The sequence below is a fragment of the Fundulus heteroclitus genome, chromosome 20, assembly GCF_011125445.2.
Source record: "Fundulus heteroclitus isolate FHET01 chromosome 20, MU-UCD_Fhet_4.1, whole genome shotgun sequence".
Taxonomy (NCBI): Eukaryota; Metazoa; Chordata; class Actinopteri; order Cyprinodontiformes; family Fundulidae; genus Fundulus; species Fundulus heteroclitus.
The window spans coordinates 25,046,785-25,064,502 of NC_046380.1; the positions used below are offsets into that span (position 1 = coordinate 25,046,785).

General features: G+C 37.6%; 1 protein-coding gene across 3 annotated transcripts in view; it reads right to left on the bottom strand.

Annotated features, from left to right (window-relative positions):
* LOC105937014 (complement C1q-like protein 4) overlaps window positions 1-17,718 on the bottom strand; it is a 44,774-nt gene that overhangs the window by 1,678 nt on the left and 25,378 nt on the right. Inside the window, exon 3 of one of the 3 annotated variants that reach the window (XM_036151825.1) lies at window positions 12,319-12,349. In XM_036151825.1, coding sequence (XP_036007718.1) covers window positions 12,319-12,349 — 31 coding nt within the window. Of the gene's footprint in view, window positions 1-11,158; window positions 12,350-17,718 lie in introns of those variants that run through there. The other 2 variants (XM_012878119.3, XM_036151823.1) reach the window with 2 other exon arrangements.

Here is a 17,718-nt window from a genome sequence, read left to right on the forward strand (position 1 = left end):
CGCTCAGTACCTTTTTATAATTCTTTCCCAGCCAGACGCGGACATTATCAAACTGGGAAACGGTGTCAGACGCTTCGAAATATTTTACATTCGGGCCGCCGTCTTTCTTCCGCACCGCCATCTTTGCCTGCAGACAACCAGTCGACGTTGCCTGCCACCCAGCGGACAGAGCAGGCTACTGCAGCTGGCGGAGGACGCGGACGCTGTGATGACAGAGGGAATACAGCAGGGGGCGCAGTTGTGCAGATTATATTATCATCGCGTATTTTGGGGAGGGGGATTACAGATTCCGAGGGCACGAAAAATGTAGTATTCTAACAATAATCAGGTTTAATTGGTTTTACAAAATCAGAAACAAAGGTCAAACGTTATATGGTGGCAAGAATCAATATAAGCAGCAGTGTTTAAGCATTGGCTAATATTATCCGCCATTGTAAATGTCACTTTTATTAGTAAAATAATGAAGGTCACTTACAGGAAAATTATGAAATATATTTTTTAAATAGGCATAATGATTTAAAAGCAAACAATACCAATGAATTAAGTGGCATGTGGAAATCAGAATAAAATATTTTAAACGATTACATAAATGCAGATTTTAGTTTAAAAAGAAAACGCAAACACACTACAAAATGAACTAGCCCTCTCTCTTTAGACTAAATCTTCACAGTGACCATTGCTACAGACAGACTGAAGGTAGGAAAGATAAGGAGAGCTTGACAAAGTGCTCTAGATCAGTCGCATAATTAGGGAGACATCTATCAAATGACATTTCAAAGGATTTTTGATACAGTTAGCCTGTTGTGGTTTGTCATCAGAAACCATTAATGAAAAACAAACATAGACAATGTGAAAGAAAACTAAATTGTCATTCAAGTTTTGTTCTATAATACAAAATATTAAATTGAAATACATACAGTTTTTTTAGCAGAAATTAGAATTTGACATTCTTTTCATGTTTATTCTAATAAAAACATGAAATCAACGAGCCAAAGCAAATAAGAAATTGGCCCATTTCTGGTATTCTAACTCCATCTACATCCCTAACTAGTTATTAAATGCTTTGTCCCATGACGTCACTGTCCATAAATAGTACAGATGAATCTTTTGTTTACAACACTGAGATGAGGAAATACAGCTTTGAAATTTACAGAAGAAACCTCGTCTCCTACAACTACAGTATACTGCCAGTTCCAATTTAGGCGCTTCTTTTGGAATATGAATAAAACAATAAGTTGTTTGTTTTCGCTGGTGATTTTCAGTTTTTTAATGAATAAATCCACTAGCATTTTTGTGTTCCATGACTGGTTTCTGTATGTAACATCCAATTATCAAAACATTCAAAGGCCATAGGCCTGGTTGTGATCGCTTTAAAACTTGAGTTGCAGTTGAAGCTGTTTTTGCTTGATAAAAATGTGTAAAGGGGCTTAAAATAAGTAAAAATTGTTAATAAAAGAGCAAACACAGTATCCTTCGTAGCATTTTGAGTTAACACGTTTGGGTATTTACCACAATTCAACATCCTTTTTGCTGTAAATTAGCCAAAATACAATTGAGAAAGCAATTGAAGGCAAGTAGTTGATTTAAATCCTTCTAAGTTGGCTTACCTTGAGTTTTTGCCTGAGAAACTTAAACTTTTCTACCAATATTCTATATACATTTTTATTTCTGTTTTACACCAACACTCAGCCGAATCAACCATAGACAGCTGTATTTTCTCTCATCACATTGATTGGATTGTTGGGAACATGAAAGGTAGAAATCAAATCATTCTGCTCATTGTTTAGATGCATAACAATAAAGCCTATTTAATCTTGTCACACAACATCTCAGCGGTAAAAGAAATACATGACCTCCAACGTATAACAGTAAAAGGGAACCCTAACTTGTTTGTTAAGAACCAAGTGAACATCACTGAAAAGCCTACGACTGCAGATCAAGCAAACAACTAAACATTGCAAATGGCACATTTATGAACGTAGGTGCTTTTATCATTAACAAATTACTTAATGATCATAAACACAAACTATAACTTAATGCTGGGACAGCCCTGTGCTAAATTCCTTTACCCGTGTGTGTGTTTCTCTTTCTTTATTGTGGTTACTGGTCCCACCTGCAATGGTGTAAACAAAGTAGGTAGATATCTGGTCAGTCACCAGTTAATGCAGATGGTTTCCGATATCGTCCCAACCAAATGAAACAAACTGTCCCTCTACAGCCCGGTAATAAACTCTTTAGACTCTTGAACTTTACAGTCAAACGAAATAAAGAAAACCGTCTTTCTGAAAAGAGATCTGTTTTTATTAAAAAGTACATCTAAAATCTCTGCCCCTTGAGGATTCTGTGAGTGAGAGGGTGAGATAAAGACATAGTGAAATTTAAAAAAACATAATATTTGGCGAGACAACATACTGAAATTCCTGTAAATATATATGTTTTATTTTTTGCTCCAAAAACTTTATTTTGCCGTCTGTCTGGCTAAAGTCACATTTATCTTTCTACATGCTAGACAGGTACAGGTTTCTTCTATGCTTAGTGGTATTAGTAACAGTACCAACACTGCTGCTACTAAAACTACTACTACTAATAATAATAGTAATAATAACAGTGATTATTATTATTGTGGTTTTTTTATTGTTATCAATAAATTAAAGCAAAACTAACTTTATATAATTTTTTTTTTTACAACAAAATTACACTGAATGAAAACGCACTCAACCAAGAAGAAGAAAAAAAAAACAAGGCATGAGCAGTTAAGGCAATAAAGCTTTCCTGGTTTACACAAGAAAAAATATTTTTACGTTTTGTGGAGAGCTCCTGTCAACGCAAGTTATTTAACAATATAATAAGATGTGTTTATTAAAGAGTTAGGACTACAGAAACAACAGAACCAAATTACACGTCTGACTTGTGGGACTATTTTCGGTTTGTCTGACCTTTACAGTGGTCCTCATTTAGGCAGAGGTTGAAATTAACCCTCATTAACAGACAAAGGAGGTGTGTGTGTGTGTGTGTGTGTGTGTGTGTGTGTGTGTGTGTGTGTGTGTGTGTGTGTGTGTGTTAGTTTTACAAGACTCCAACTAATTTGAGAAAATCCAAAGACAACACTGCGGGAAGGGAATTGCTCCTTGAACTAGTATTCCTGAGACTCCTGGTGTGTTTGTATTTGCTCTTGAACACGTGTGTGCGTGTGTGTGTGTGTGTGTGCATATCTGTGTAAGTGTGTGCGTGCACCATCCCCCCGTTGTCTGTGCCGAAGGAGAGAGAGAGGAGTCTATTGATTATTTTAATCCTCCTATTTGTGAGTCTGTGATCCTCCCGGCTCAGCCTTCCACAGGAGGATTGCTAATGGGCCTGAACGCTTCCCTCCTCAGCCCACTCTCCCTGTCCAATTAACTGAACGCTGGAATGTGCAGGGGAGGGTGCGATGGGACTCAGAGGAAAGGGCTGAGGGGGCTTTAGGAGGAGGTGGAGGGGGTGCTGCAGTCCGGCATTTCTCCAACCAGTCATCCACACCACATACTGAAAGAACCCCCTCACCCAGAATAGCATTACCTCTCACCTTTAATTAAAGATCCATCTCCTTGTTTTTATTCTGGGTTGGCAAGAACTTCCTTTTTTTATGTTCCAGTGTTTCATTTTCACAGGGCCGCCGTGCCGACCGCAGTGGCAGCCGAAGGAAAAGAAACAAGCGCTTTAATGGGAGAGAGCCACCTTCTCACAGGTTGTTGTAGTTGTAATTCTGACTTTTTTTTCCCCCCGACATTTTAATATTTGTCTCAGAAATGTGTTTGGCTCTCTCCTGAAACTGGATGTAGGAGCAGAATGTGTGATTCTTCACCCGAATCAAAGCAGTGTGGTTAAAGTGGACAAAGTCAAAAGAGGGAAATTTATGTGGCTTAATTTTCTTTACTTCTCTGTGAGTGATATATAAATATATCAGATTTGTTATGAAAAACCTGAAAATGTGTGCAGGCAATGTGCTCACAAACCCTGCACCTGATTTACCTCAGATGAGCATCAGACTGCAGAGAAGTTTCAAGAGGATCCAAGGCTAACCCCAGATTCATGTTTAATAGCATCTCCAGACCTCGATAAACCTTCCACCACAACTGCAACGAATCAGCTCATTATTATCATTCCTGTCATGACAGCCACTACAGCATCTTTTGAAAGTTGGTACATGCACTGATGACAGAATAGTCTAAATATCTGAGCGCCCTCTAAGCAGTTTTGTTGTTCTAACAGTAAAACTGCTGTATTCACAACAGGTCTTTGTTGTGTAATCAGTGCACTCTATGTTACTGTATATTCATATCGCATTTAAAAAATGGTTAACACAATTTTAAATCCAAGTAATATAATCTGATGGGAATAAATTGCAATTATGTTACTACCATACTGGTGTGGGGTCTGGTGGAATATTCTTTATTTATTTCAGTTATTTTTAATCAGCTGTATTTTTATGTATGTTTATACAATATTTTGTGTCCTCATAGAACCATGGTGCATAGCATAAAGCTTCACATAGTCCGGGAGGTTTGCGGTGTAAATGTAAAGGGGAGCCCATTGCGAATTATTACATTTTGGTTCAAACTTTGTTTGCAAAATTAAAAATGTTCTATTAACGTAAGTAGCATGATAAATTTCATGCACCACTGAACACAGATTGTATAGGTAGAAGAGGCCGTTGTTTTCATGTCATAGCATTACTTAGCGGGATTTTGTTTAATTTTCCATTAATTATTAAAATTGTGTGAATTTATAGAAAGCAAAAGACTGAAATCTACAATTTCCCACAAAAAGAGTAATTTTCCTTCTTCCAAATCTCTTCTGTTTTCCATTTTTTTATTACATGTTTAATATCACTAATATCATCGTGTGCCCCTTTGGAGGGTTTGGTATAGCTGGCATGGAGTTTTTTTACATCATGTAGAGAAACGTTGGCCCACTCTGCTGAAATGTTTTAATTAAGACATACTGTAGCTTGTCTTACAGCTTTATATATATATATATATATATATATATATATATATATACATATATATATCCATCCATCCATCCATCCATCCATTTTCCGAACGGCTTTATCCCTCATGATATATATATATATATATATATATATATATATGTGTGTGTGTGTGTGTGTGTGTGTGTGTGTCCCATTGGTTCATTGGCCTGCTGCTCGATCCTATAAGGTCGTACCCTGATTGTCGAACTTTCTCCTTTAGAAATTTCTGGTGGTCACCAGGATCCATGGTTCCATCATATGCTGTAGCAGGAGCACTGCTCCAGATCATCACTCTACAGCCTCTGTGTTTGACTGAAGGTATGATAGTCTTTTTCTAAAATACTGTTAGTTTACACTCGCCACAGCATCCCCCCCCCCCCCCCCCCAAAATCAGGATGTTTTTGTGAGAATTATGAGACAGGCCTTTGTGCTCGTTTTGTTTTGGTTTTGTTTTTTTCAGCAGTGGTTTTAGCCATGGAGCTCTCCAACGGATGCCATTTCTGTCCAGTTTCTTTGTTACTGGTGATCAGCCTGTTATATCATGTTTCTTTTTTTTTAGTGGCAACTCTGTAAGTGTCTGTTCTTCAACTTAACAATACGGTTGATTTACAATGGGGGACATTGTTCAGATTTCCCTACGTGCATTCAGACATTTGAATCTCTTCCCTCCTCCACAGTGGTCTATTTGTTTACAATAGTAGAAATACAGAAACATTGTTTTTTGCTGTTTGGATGTTTTCAACAGGAACACTGGGGTTGTCCGTTAAGGAGTGTGTACAGGTGCTGCTAGGCAAAAACCTGAGTTTTCAGTTACTGAAGTGTTTTGTTACAGACTGGCATCTATTATTTTCATAATTATATTATGTTTCAGTGCATAAACCACCTGATTAAATTTAGGCATTGGAAACTTTGTTTGGCTTTCAGAAAATCAAAGGTTTAATGCCAGATTGAAATCCATCATATTCCTTTTTATATTTTACCTTTTACTAAGAATATAGCAAAATAATAATTAAACATTAACATTAGTTAATTAATTGATTGAACATTAACCTCACAAACAAAAATAAACATAAGTATGTTAAAGAAGTGTGAGCATACTTAGATTGCAAATCTATCTGCACGGCTGTAGTTGCAGCAATCTCACATTTTGAAAATGAATTATTATTAATGCTTAATGCTGCCCTCCTAAACAGGACAGGTTTAAAAAAGGGGGGGAAAGGAAAATGAATTATTATTCATATTATTAATCATCATCGGAATAACATGTCAGTTGTTTTGCAAAAAAAAAAAAATTGCACACAAAATATGGCCCTCAATATAGAACACGAAAGATGATATAATAACAATTTGATCTTAGAACTTTAATATATAAAAAATGTAATTTATCTTATTTATGTTTTTTTCTGTTGTGACGTTTATTTCGCATTTTTACTGACAGTCTTTATAAGCATCTGATAATAACGTAATTGCCCTTCCATGTTTTAAAGATCTATGAGAAATGTATAATCAACACTCTATTCCTGAATGTTTCTGAAAGGAATTAAGACGATCTTTGTTGATCTTTTTTCACATGTTCTCCAAGCAAGTTTATGTAAAACAAATAAAAATGAAAAATAAGATAAGGTATGATGCATGTTAGAAAGTTGTGCCCTTTATTGCAACCCAAATAAGAACGAAGACGCATAAGCATTTATCAATTGTTCTATGGGTTACTGGTAGATGTTCAGGGCCGGCCTGAGCCACCCCCCCCCCCCCCCCTATCGTTTTTTTATATATATATATACAAATGATACAAATGAATGAATGATGACGAAATAATGTATTCAATATGTTTTGTGACAGTTTGGATTCAGAAGTTTTAATAAAAGAGAGAAGTATTTTAAATATAGTTTATTTATTTATTTATTTTGTATTAATACATAACCTCACTGTATTCGTTTAGGATATTCGCTATAACATTACAGTGTGACATTTGTCTCAATAATCTTCTAGCATAGGTGATTCTGCGTGGTGGGAGGCGGGCCCCCAAATCAAATTCTGCTTAGGGCCCCCAAGAGGCTCGGACCGGCACTGTAGATGAATGAATTTGTACTTACCTGCTCTTCATTTTCAAAGTAATAAAACAATATCTGCTGTAAGATCAATCAAGTTCATTTAATTTGATTTTTTTTAAAATGCACTAAATTACTCAAAGCACTTTAAAAATGCGACCGCTTCACAACAGATTTTATCACATGATTCTTTATTTTCCCCAGAATGAATAATAAAAGCATGTAATAAAATCAGGGAAACCAACTGTTGAACTTAGTTATAGTGAAATAGTTCAGAATTTTCTTTTTTTTAACTGTATTTTATGGTCTTTCAGCAGGGGGAAACACTGCAGATCACGTGACAAAGTAAAACACACAACTCAGCTTGCAAATGCACAGTGACGATAATCCAAACTTCTTCCAATCAAAGATAACAGTTCCTGTAAGAACACACCTGGTGAGATGCAGCATGTCATTGAGGTGGCGTGAAAGCCACCGAGGGGGGAAATGTCTGTGTAAAACACACAGCATCATGAATCAGGTAAGTTTTTTCTATCACTGCACGAAAATTATGAGATAAACAGATTATTTCTCCCCATATATAATGAGAGCTGAGGCATGCTGCCACCTTTAGATTTGAGACAAGAAAGCATACAACACATTCACAGCATTGGATCAATATTAGGAATGACAATAAAATAATCTCTTCACTAAATCTACAAGTAAAAGTGACAACTCCTTTCATCACAGATTTCTTCTTTTAGAGGTTACATCCATTTTCTCTGGACGAAATAAATAAAGTTTTTCTTTTTGTTTGTTTTCCCTCCCCTACTTACATACAACATTATCCCTTTTTCTCAGCGTTTACAGGATTTATTTCCATCTAGATAAAAACATCGACTCACAGTAACTTTCTTCTGCTTAATATTCACAAGGACGGCCTACGCTGGACATACGAAATCCCTCTCTGTTTACGGTTACATCCTGTGGATCAACTTCTGCATACATCTTCGTTTTAATAGAGCAAGGAAGAATGCATTCAAAAGAAAAAAAATATTAATAAGGCACAGAGAACCTGAATGTATGGCAAATGGCAGTAACAGTCGACAACAGTCACCTGCATTTTGAAAAGAAAAACATTTTAATATGTGTCCATTTACAATGAAACAATGAAAAAAACACGTTTTAAAGTAAAGGCTCATCCCCGTCTCGCTGTAACCATCGTGCCGAGCAGAGCTTTAGAAGAGAAGTTTGAATCTTTTTAGCTCTATTCTCTTAATTCAAGTAGCTGCCACTCTGTAAAGAGCCTCCAAGAGATGTGTTTTCAAGAGGATTATGGTCCTTTTCAGCTTTGTGTGTACGGGTGTATTGTTGGGATGCCACTCAAGTGGTTTTGCATGATTCATGGCTGAATAAAAAAAAAAACTTCACATGTGGCATGAAATCTGATTTGTTGTTTATCCCTGGCCTTAAAGGGGTGGATAAATTGGCTAAAACACCCCCTGCACCCAATAGTAGAGCTACCTTTAGCAAGCTGCAAAAGTATACTGGAAATGAATGATTTCCCACCGCATCCTGTAGGACATACCCATATTCACCTGCTTCATCCATTTTTGAAAACCAATCTGACCAGTTTTGATGCATATTTAATTTAATTGTCCCACTGGAACAGTGTTCAAATTCAAGATGAAAGGAAATTGGCTACAATGATCAGGAACCCTACCAAACCTCAAGTCCACTAAAGAACTAGAAGATGCTGGACCACGACAGTGACTGACCAAAGGACAGCAAAAAGCACTTCCCCTAAAGTCAACACCTGCAAGCTCGACCAAAATATGCAGCAGCCCACATGGACAAGCCAAATGTCCTCTTTAAAAAGGTTTCGGGATCAGACGAGACAAAGTTTGAGCTGTTTGGGGACAGTGAGATATTGTCTGTGGAAGAGTCAGAATCATGTTTTCAAACCTGAAACACTAGACCAAAGGGTAAGCATATTGGTGTTAGCATCACGCTGAGGGTTTGTTTTGATGTTAAATAGACATATATCTGTACATTTACACACTTGCACTGCACAAAGTATGAGGAATAATGAAGAATAACCTCCCAAATGTACTGATAATTAACAGCTGGACGGTTAAACACTGGACACAGTTGGGTGTTCCAGCAGGGCAATAACCCCAAACACACATCAAAGCTGGTTTTGAAAATGTATGAATAGGATTAAAGTTCAGGAATAGTGCTGCCCTCACACCTACTGGAAATAAATAGACTATGCTTAAAAGTCAGGTCTGTGCAAGGAGAAAAATAATTCAAATCAACTCTACTAAATTCTGGTGAGAAAAGTTGTCAAATGTCCAGCTTCCATTTTGTCAGAAGCTTGTTGGTAAGAACAAAAGGTTTATGGTTTCTCTGCAAGTTCCTTGAAGACATTCATGTCGATATCCGCATGGTGTCAAATTTGTATTTTCTACATTATTTTGTGGGACATCACAAAAGTCTGATAGTGGAGAAAGCTGTTGTGTACATTTACATGCCCTTTTCAAACTTTGGAGCACATTCAGCGCTCCAGAGTTCCCAGTAAGCAAAGAAAATAATAAACAACACACGGCCTTTACTCCAGCACCTGGCACAGTGAAGGGTGTTTAGTTTAAGTCCCTAATGGTTTTTGGAGTTCTCAAAAATAAAAGTGACTCATCCTGCTAAATCCAATTTGTGTCTACAATAGTGCTTTATACATTTTGAATTCTGATGTAAAAATAAAAACACAGCAAAGAAACATCAGTATTCATTTATGGGAGGAGGATCTGATACCTGGCTGTTAACAAAAAGATCTCAACCACTTTTCCTCCTTTATAGAAAAGTCTGAAACATTAGCAGCAGACAGTGCTGTAAAACAAAACTCCCTCTCACCAATTTCTTCTGTTTTTTGCTTCTTTTTTTTTGCCTCACACCTAAATGTTTCACACCATTAAATACATTTTAGCAGCAGACAAGGGAAACCTGGACAAAAACAAAAGCAGTTTTCAAATACAATTTTATTAATCAACAAAAAGTATTCCCTCACTCTTGTTAAATTATGGATTAACTTTGCTTGACCACATTTTATTGTAAAGATGAGACAGATCCATCTGGAAAGGATTGGGACTCCAGTGAACCACAGTGAGCGCCTTTGTCTACAAACAGAGAAAACATGGAACAAGGTGAACCTTCCCAGGAGTGACCGGCCAACCAAAATCGCTCCATCTGTGATTTAACCAGGAGATTGGAGGAATCCAGCACAACATCTAAATCACTCCAGGCCTCAGTTGTCTCAATTGATATCACTGTTCATGATTCAATAAGACAGAGACAGATCAAAATGACCTCCATGGACGGGTTCTGGGAGAAGAACCATACAGGTATGTTTCACATTAACAAAAAACATATTTGTGATCCTTGATGATCACCAGGACTTGCGGGCAAATATTTTGGGAACAGATGAGACAGAAGTCGATTTTATCAAGAGCAAAGCACACCAGCAGATCCACCATTGAGTGATTCAAAGAAAAACTAAATAAATGTTTTGAAGTGGCCTAGTCAAAGTCTGAACTGAAATCTGGTTGAGATTACCTTGAACAGGCTTTTGAAAACTGGTGCATATTGGCAGCTGCAGCACCAGAGTTTAGTGGAAGCTGTGCAGAGGGCTTTGACTTTTTTTTAGCCCATTGGCAAGTTGTTACTGCAAAGGATTAACCAGATTGATGATGTGTAGCACTCTAGTTCTACACTTTTATTTATTCTTGTGTGTTTGTGAACGCATAAATCCTGCTAGAATTCATCTTGCAGGCAAGGTTAGCAAAGGATGGCACAAAAAGCAATTATTACTTTAAGGGGGATTTACTTTTCACTACTTTTCAATATCAAGAACATCAGTTTTGACAGCATTTCCCTTAATAAATGAAATCCTCTTTAAAAATTGCTTTTTGTATTTACTCAGGTTACTTTCCTTAATAAAATGTCTATATGTATATGTATATCTATATCTATATATCTATATCTATATCTATATCTATATCTATATCTATATATATATATATATATATATATATATATATATATACTTAAAAGCAATCCCTTAGAAATTTAAACCTTAGTGTCGATATGTGAAATGAATATAACTCCATGTACATTTAGAAGAAGTATAATTTGATTAAAAAATCAACACCTTTTCAATAAAAGCCATAAGAATTATCAACCTGTTTTCATCTCATTCAGATGGTAAATGAGCACATTTCCTAAACCTCGGTGCTTTTGATCATTGCTGCACACTGTGGATGTAAGGTTAATGTGTAACTGAGCATAAGCTTTAGATGAAATCTCACCTTGTTACCACAATATGACGCTGCTCTGGGGCTCAGAAATCAATCTCGAAGCTAAACCTCAGTATTGATAAACTGTGTGTGTTAAAGGACTGTTACCAGCAGCTTCCCTCCCTCCCCTCTCTGTGCAAATTGCGCCAACCAAAAAAATAAAAATAAAATAAATAAAGGATGCTTTTACACTTCCACAGACCTAAAGGGCAAAAAACACACACGGACGCGTCCACGCAGGCATTAACACAGACATACAACACACAGCGGTATAATCGGGAGGTGCTCTAAATTATCAGCTGCGATCAATATATTCATGCCTTTTTCTTGTTTGGTGTCTACAGCCGTAATGGAAATCTATCTCACAGTGAGGGAAAGAGGATGCAGCCGAATACCTCCGCCCCGGATTGACAGTCTACATTCAGATATCATTTCAGTCGGTTTGTCTTTGAGCAAAAACCCAAGTTCAATAATGTGTAAACAGCCATATATGCGGGGAATAAGGTGTGATTATGTATTTTAGCCATGCTTATGCATACTGTACATGGCCCTTTATTCAAGATCACAAAAGTATGCGCATCATGAGTCAATCTTATCTGGTAATATGTACATTATATTCTTTTTTTTTTTACACAAACTTTCTTTAACTCTGTTGTTGTCACTATGTGTATTACGCGAAGAGATGACAAATGGATGGCAGGACGTGTTAGAGGAAGAAACAGGAGGAAACTTTTTTGTTGGATCACAGAGAAAGGGGGAAGGAGAGTAGGGTTATACTGTCAGTCGGGGTAGATGAGGAAGCCAGAAAAGGTGCTGTATTTGTTGGTGTTTCCCCCGTGAACTTTTCCCCCGTCCAGCTGAACGCACACTTCGTCGCCGACGTCCAGGTGCAGGATGACGCTGTTGGAGGCGTAGTCGTAGTTCTGATCTGCGTCTTGGGCGATTGCGCTGGCTCTCACCTGGCGACAAGGACGTAGATCAGGACACAAAGTCAATTAAAAAAATAAAAAGGAGAACCTATTCGTTATATGTAACAATTACAATGTTGCCAATTTATTTGCTGTTGCTCTTTTTGAACATTTTAGATATTTTCCACAAGTTTTATGAGGCTGACCTGCATGAAATGTTATATATTTTTTCACTTGGGAAACATTTAACTTAAATAAATACACATATTTAACACCACACAACCCCATTGAATGTATAGTAGTCACTCCATCATTATTTACAGTAGCAGTAAAAATGTTTACATAAAGTCGTCATCGTCATGAATATCATTTACATTTTGGGCTTTTAATGGTGCAGTTAACCTAAAAAAGTTTAAAGTAAGAGGTTGTTTCTGGACAGTGAGAATTAATTAAGGATAAAATAACGTAAATATTTCAACTCATTGTGTTTTGCTTTGTTTTGATGCTTACATTTTGTCTGGCCAGAGCTGAGGCTCTGGTGATTCAAACTATCTCCATTGGGTTATTTTAGCAATGATAGTCTGGTAACGTGAGCTTGTTCCATTTTATCTGTGATTTTCCCTCCTCTCCTATCACTAACCCACCTTGAAATATGTCCAAATATTAGTCAGTATAAAGTATGCTGAGTTTTCTCAGCTGCTAATACTAAAGTTAAAGCATTGCAATAGCTAAGACGGTAGCCACGATGGGTCTCATGTACGAAATATTCTCTGCACAAAAAGCTTGTGGCACAATGTTTCATGCACAAATCGGCATGTACAAAAATGGACATTGTATAAAAGCAATATTTGGAGCTACCGTGAAAATCTGTGGCAGCAATGCAAACTATTTCAATTATCAAAACCAAACCACAAAGACTTAAAACCCACCCAAATACTCTGAAATATAACTCAGTTCAGTTTTGTTTAACCCAAGGAGCATTGAATCCAATGCTTATTCAAGTTTGAGCTTCCATGATTTAAACCCATACAAAGAGAATTAATCACATTCATCCTCATAAAACAATGTTACCTCACAAAAATGATGGAAACAACCTCATTCAGGTGTAAGCTGTAAATATTCCTGTTTTAGTCACGTGTAGATGTAATTGAACATCTGTGTGCTGAGGAGCCTAAATTGCATGTAAATTATGTACGGGGCTCTTTCATTCTCACTGACAATAAAATAGGGTCTGATCAGCGTAGTAATTCCTATCAAGTCAGGTGTGATGATTCCTAAGGTGGAGACCATCACAGACGTCCAATAATCGTGGACGTCTGTGATGGTCTCTTTAGGGTAACCTGGGTAAGAATTATTGCTTTAAGAATTAAGTTTCAGGAATAGTATTTCTGACCTCAATCCAAGTCAAGATTTGAGTACTGCTTCAAAGTCAGATCAATGCAGGAAACCCACTAGTTTTAAAAGAAATCTACAACTTCTGATTGAAAACATGGTCAAAAAAACCATCAGGGTTTACTTTGCTAAGAAACATTTATGCAATATTATTAAATAAAATGTTCTAGAACCCCCTACTCTGGTATCATATATCTTACCTTGATACTAAACAACTAATTGTTGAAGTTTAATATATGATGTATATATGTATATTGAATATATAATTATATATAATGATTCGTGAACAGTGAATCCCATTTTTGTAAAAAAAAAAAAAAAAAAAAAAACTATAGCAATAACTATGTGAACACCTCTGCAGAGTTCAGTTGGCTTTTGAAGTACTGATACCACTGTGGTGGGATTTCACAGGGAACTGTGAGAAGCAAATCCATTTCACTCAGACCACATCCCACAAACACTGATCCCAAGTGATCTCTTATTAAAGTTATTGGACTCCAGGACTACAACAATGGGTGCTCTGGTCAGGCCTCCGCTGACCAGAAGCATTATGGTGAGAAGATTCTGAACTTTTCAATAATAGTTGCTTGATTAAAAAGTTTCTGGATACCTTCTGGAAGTCTTAACTTTTTCACTCATATCCTATCTACACCAAAGCGTCGTAGGATGATCCTTGTAAAATACATACTTTTCCAACATATAACTAGCCAACACACAACCAGTGGGTTCAGTTTATTTGAGAGATGCTGTTTCCAGTTTGCCTCTTCTCTCATACTGTGATCTGGGGGTAATGTCATCAGTGCTGATCCCTTCCTGCTCACTGGGTAGATAAATGAGATGTGCAGTGATCTTTGGCCTCAAACCTCCATCTGAAAGTGCATTCTTAGTCAGTATCAATTTTTTTTCCAGAGGATTGTTGCTATCACAGCTGATCCACCTGTTACACAGGGGATGATGGCAAGAGATGAAAGTATCAGGGACCACGCATCAGTTAAATTATCAGCCATTTAAAACATACACAGCAAATCCCTTTGGCATGCATGTTATGATTGTTCATCCTGGTTTTATTGGCTTTTTGCTGAGTCCAAACTAATACTTCATAAAACTATTAATGCTATTGCAATTTTGAAATACAGTCATTTATTTTATCATATGTAGTTATATGGATGTTGAAAATAATTTGAAGTGATATCAGCAATGTGAACTGCTGAAAATGGCTGCTAAAATCTTCTGTAAAAATTCATTGTTAGCCAGTCAGGACCTAGCAGGTTCTGGCTACTGTTGATGCTAAAGTTCATGTGTTTGCAATCAAAAAGAAACTAGAAGTACACTTCTTTTGTTGGAATTGGTAGAGGGGAAAACATTTCCCCTCTAAAAAAAACACTTGATGGTTAGACCAAAGTTTGTCAAAGAGAACAGAGAAACATAGAGCAGGACTTCTAGATTAATGTTCTTTTAAATGTGTATGTAAAACTCAAAGTTATTTATACACCAGAACACAGATTGCATTCCAGAAAAGAAACCTTGTGCCAGCTTTGAAGCATGGAGGTGGAAGTGCCATGGATTGGGAATGCTTTGCTGCAGCACGGCCTGGTCAGCTTCCCATCATAGAATCCACCACAAATTTTACTGTGCATCAGGGATTGCTTGATGAAAATGTGGGGTCATCCTTAAACAAATTCACACTAAGGCAGAACTGGATCCAGCAAGCATGACAATAAACTGAAACATACCAGGAAATCTACCGAGGGCAGACTGCGAGTCAAGAAATGGAAACTCCTTGGCTGGGTCAAAAACCCATATTGATCTCATCTAAATGTGGTAAAGTGACCTGAAACAGGCTGTACAGGTTAAAAAACACTCAAACATCTCACTGAAAGTGAGAATTTGGGCAAACTCCCCTGAGAATAGCAGTGGCCACGTCCGTTCCTGGAGAGCTACTATCCTGAAACATTTAGATGCATCCCTTCTCCAACACATCTGATGCAAATGAATGGCCTGTGCAGAGCTGAATTAAGTGATTCACCCATTTTATGTAGGTGTGTTGGAGAAGGGATGCATCTAAAAGATGAAGGAAAGTAGCTCTCCAGGACTGGAGTTGGGGTTCATAGACTGGTGTCAGCGACTGGTAAACGCAGATATGATGCTTCTCAATAAAAGTCTTTTAAACAAAGAGCCATATTGATGGCTGCAGTTTTCTTGACTATTTGTGTGAGTAAACTGAGCTGTGTGCTGTGCTTAGATATCCACAAACAGCAGTCTGTGCCAAGTAGTTCATGGGAAAAGGGCTTAGTTTGAAGATTAACACAACATTAACTGGAACTTGAATAACCAGGTTTGATGCTTTTCTCCTTTGGCTTTACTGCAATATGAGTTCAGAGCTAGAAATATCGTTTCCTAAAGACTTTTGCAGTATATTTAAATACCACAACACAAACGTGTGTGTATGTATCTATAAATATATAAATAGAATCAACCAAATCAAACATGCAGAAAGGCCCCAGTCTGAAATCTGAACCCAGACAGGGCCTTATTGCTGCAAAGCAACAATGCTACTAACTGCGCCACAGAGCCGCCGTTTCTACAGAAAAATAATGTTCTGATGAGGACTATGTTTTCAGAACAGTATACAATAACATGGAGATGACATACAGAGATTTAGCGATGCCCCTGCATTCAGAGATGATCATGATGAACGCGGCTGTTGTCGGTAAAGAAACTCAAAAGAAAAAGTTACGCGCACAGTTTCTGCTGATTTCTAAAGAACAGTTCCACTGTAAAGATATCACAAAGTTGTGCAGAGACCTCTTTATCAATTTTGCTGTTCAAATCTTGAAGGTGTTGTTGTTTTCATCCAAAGTCTGTCTTTACAATCGGTAAGCAAATCTCCCTGTAATAAATTGAGCTTTCACAGGCCAAGTAACAAACTACCCGTGTAGACAAACAGTGGAGAATAAAGCATGCATCTGCATATATATTAATGAATGCAAATACAATGCCCCAACTCCATCCTCTGTCTCCTCCTCGGGGTCTCAGTCTGATGGAGGATATGGTTCATCATCTCCACCAGTCATCGAGCTTCCCTTGTGATCAGAACAATAAATCAAATAAGTCTAAAAGAGCAATTTTTCTCCATCATCCCACCGTTAGCGCATTATTTCAATATGAGTGAACATATTTTTTTTTTTTTGTAAAAGCATTATTTAAAATCAACAAGGTGAACATGTTTGTTTTGCTCCTGAAGAAAGAAATAAATCAATACATATCCTTTGTTTTAATTCAGCTCACATCTCTCCATTAATTGTTGTCTCTCTCTCCAGACCTCTCACCCGTTCCATCATCCCTCTCTCCTTCCCCACCCTATCCCTTTCTCTTCATTCTCAACCCATCTATCCATCTTTTTGTGTCCACGCATCAGAATAGGATGCAGGTCACGCACGCGTTTTCTCTCCCCCGCCATGCCAGTGTTGGCGGCAGCAGCGACTAAGTGTGTCCCTGTCCGGTCTAAATCGGATGGATTAACGACGCGCCGCTGTAGCAGGTCTCCAGAGAAACCCTACCCGACCCCTAAATACCCCTCCTCCCCCTCTTACCCACCACTCCTTACAACATCCCTCACCCCTCCCATATTGTCCAGATGCATTAGGGCGGACCATACATGGCTGCAAGCTACAGTAATTGGTAGTCTGACAGCCATGGCAGATCCCCACCTAATAGCTCCGACTCCTCAATAACTCCATACAATCACAATAAATGGGGGCGCAAGCTAGGCAACCGTGGTCAAACGGGGCGATGAAATACGAGCAGGAGGCCAGGATAAGATACAACACACACGATAGAAGTGGCTCTTCTCCCCTTTTTTTGTTTTTATGAAGCTCCAGTGAACACCTGAGCAACAAAATGTGCAAGATTCAGAGGCAATTTTGTTGCTTTAGAGAGTAAGAGCGCCTTGCTCCAAAACGAATAAGAAAGCTCCCCCATGGAGACCTAATAGGTTTTAAAAAAAAAAAAAAAAAAAAAAGAAGATA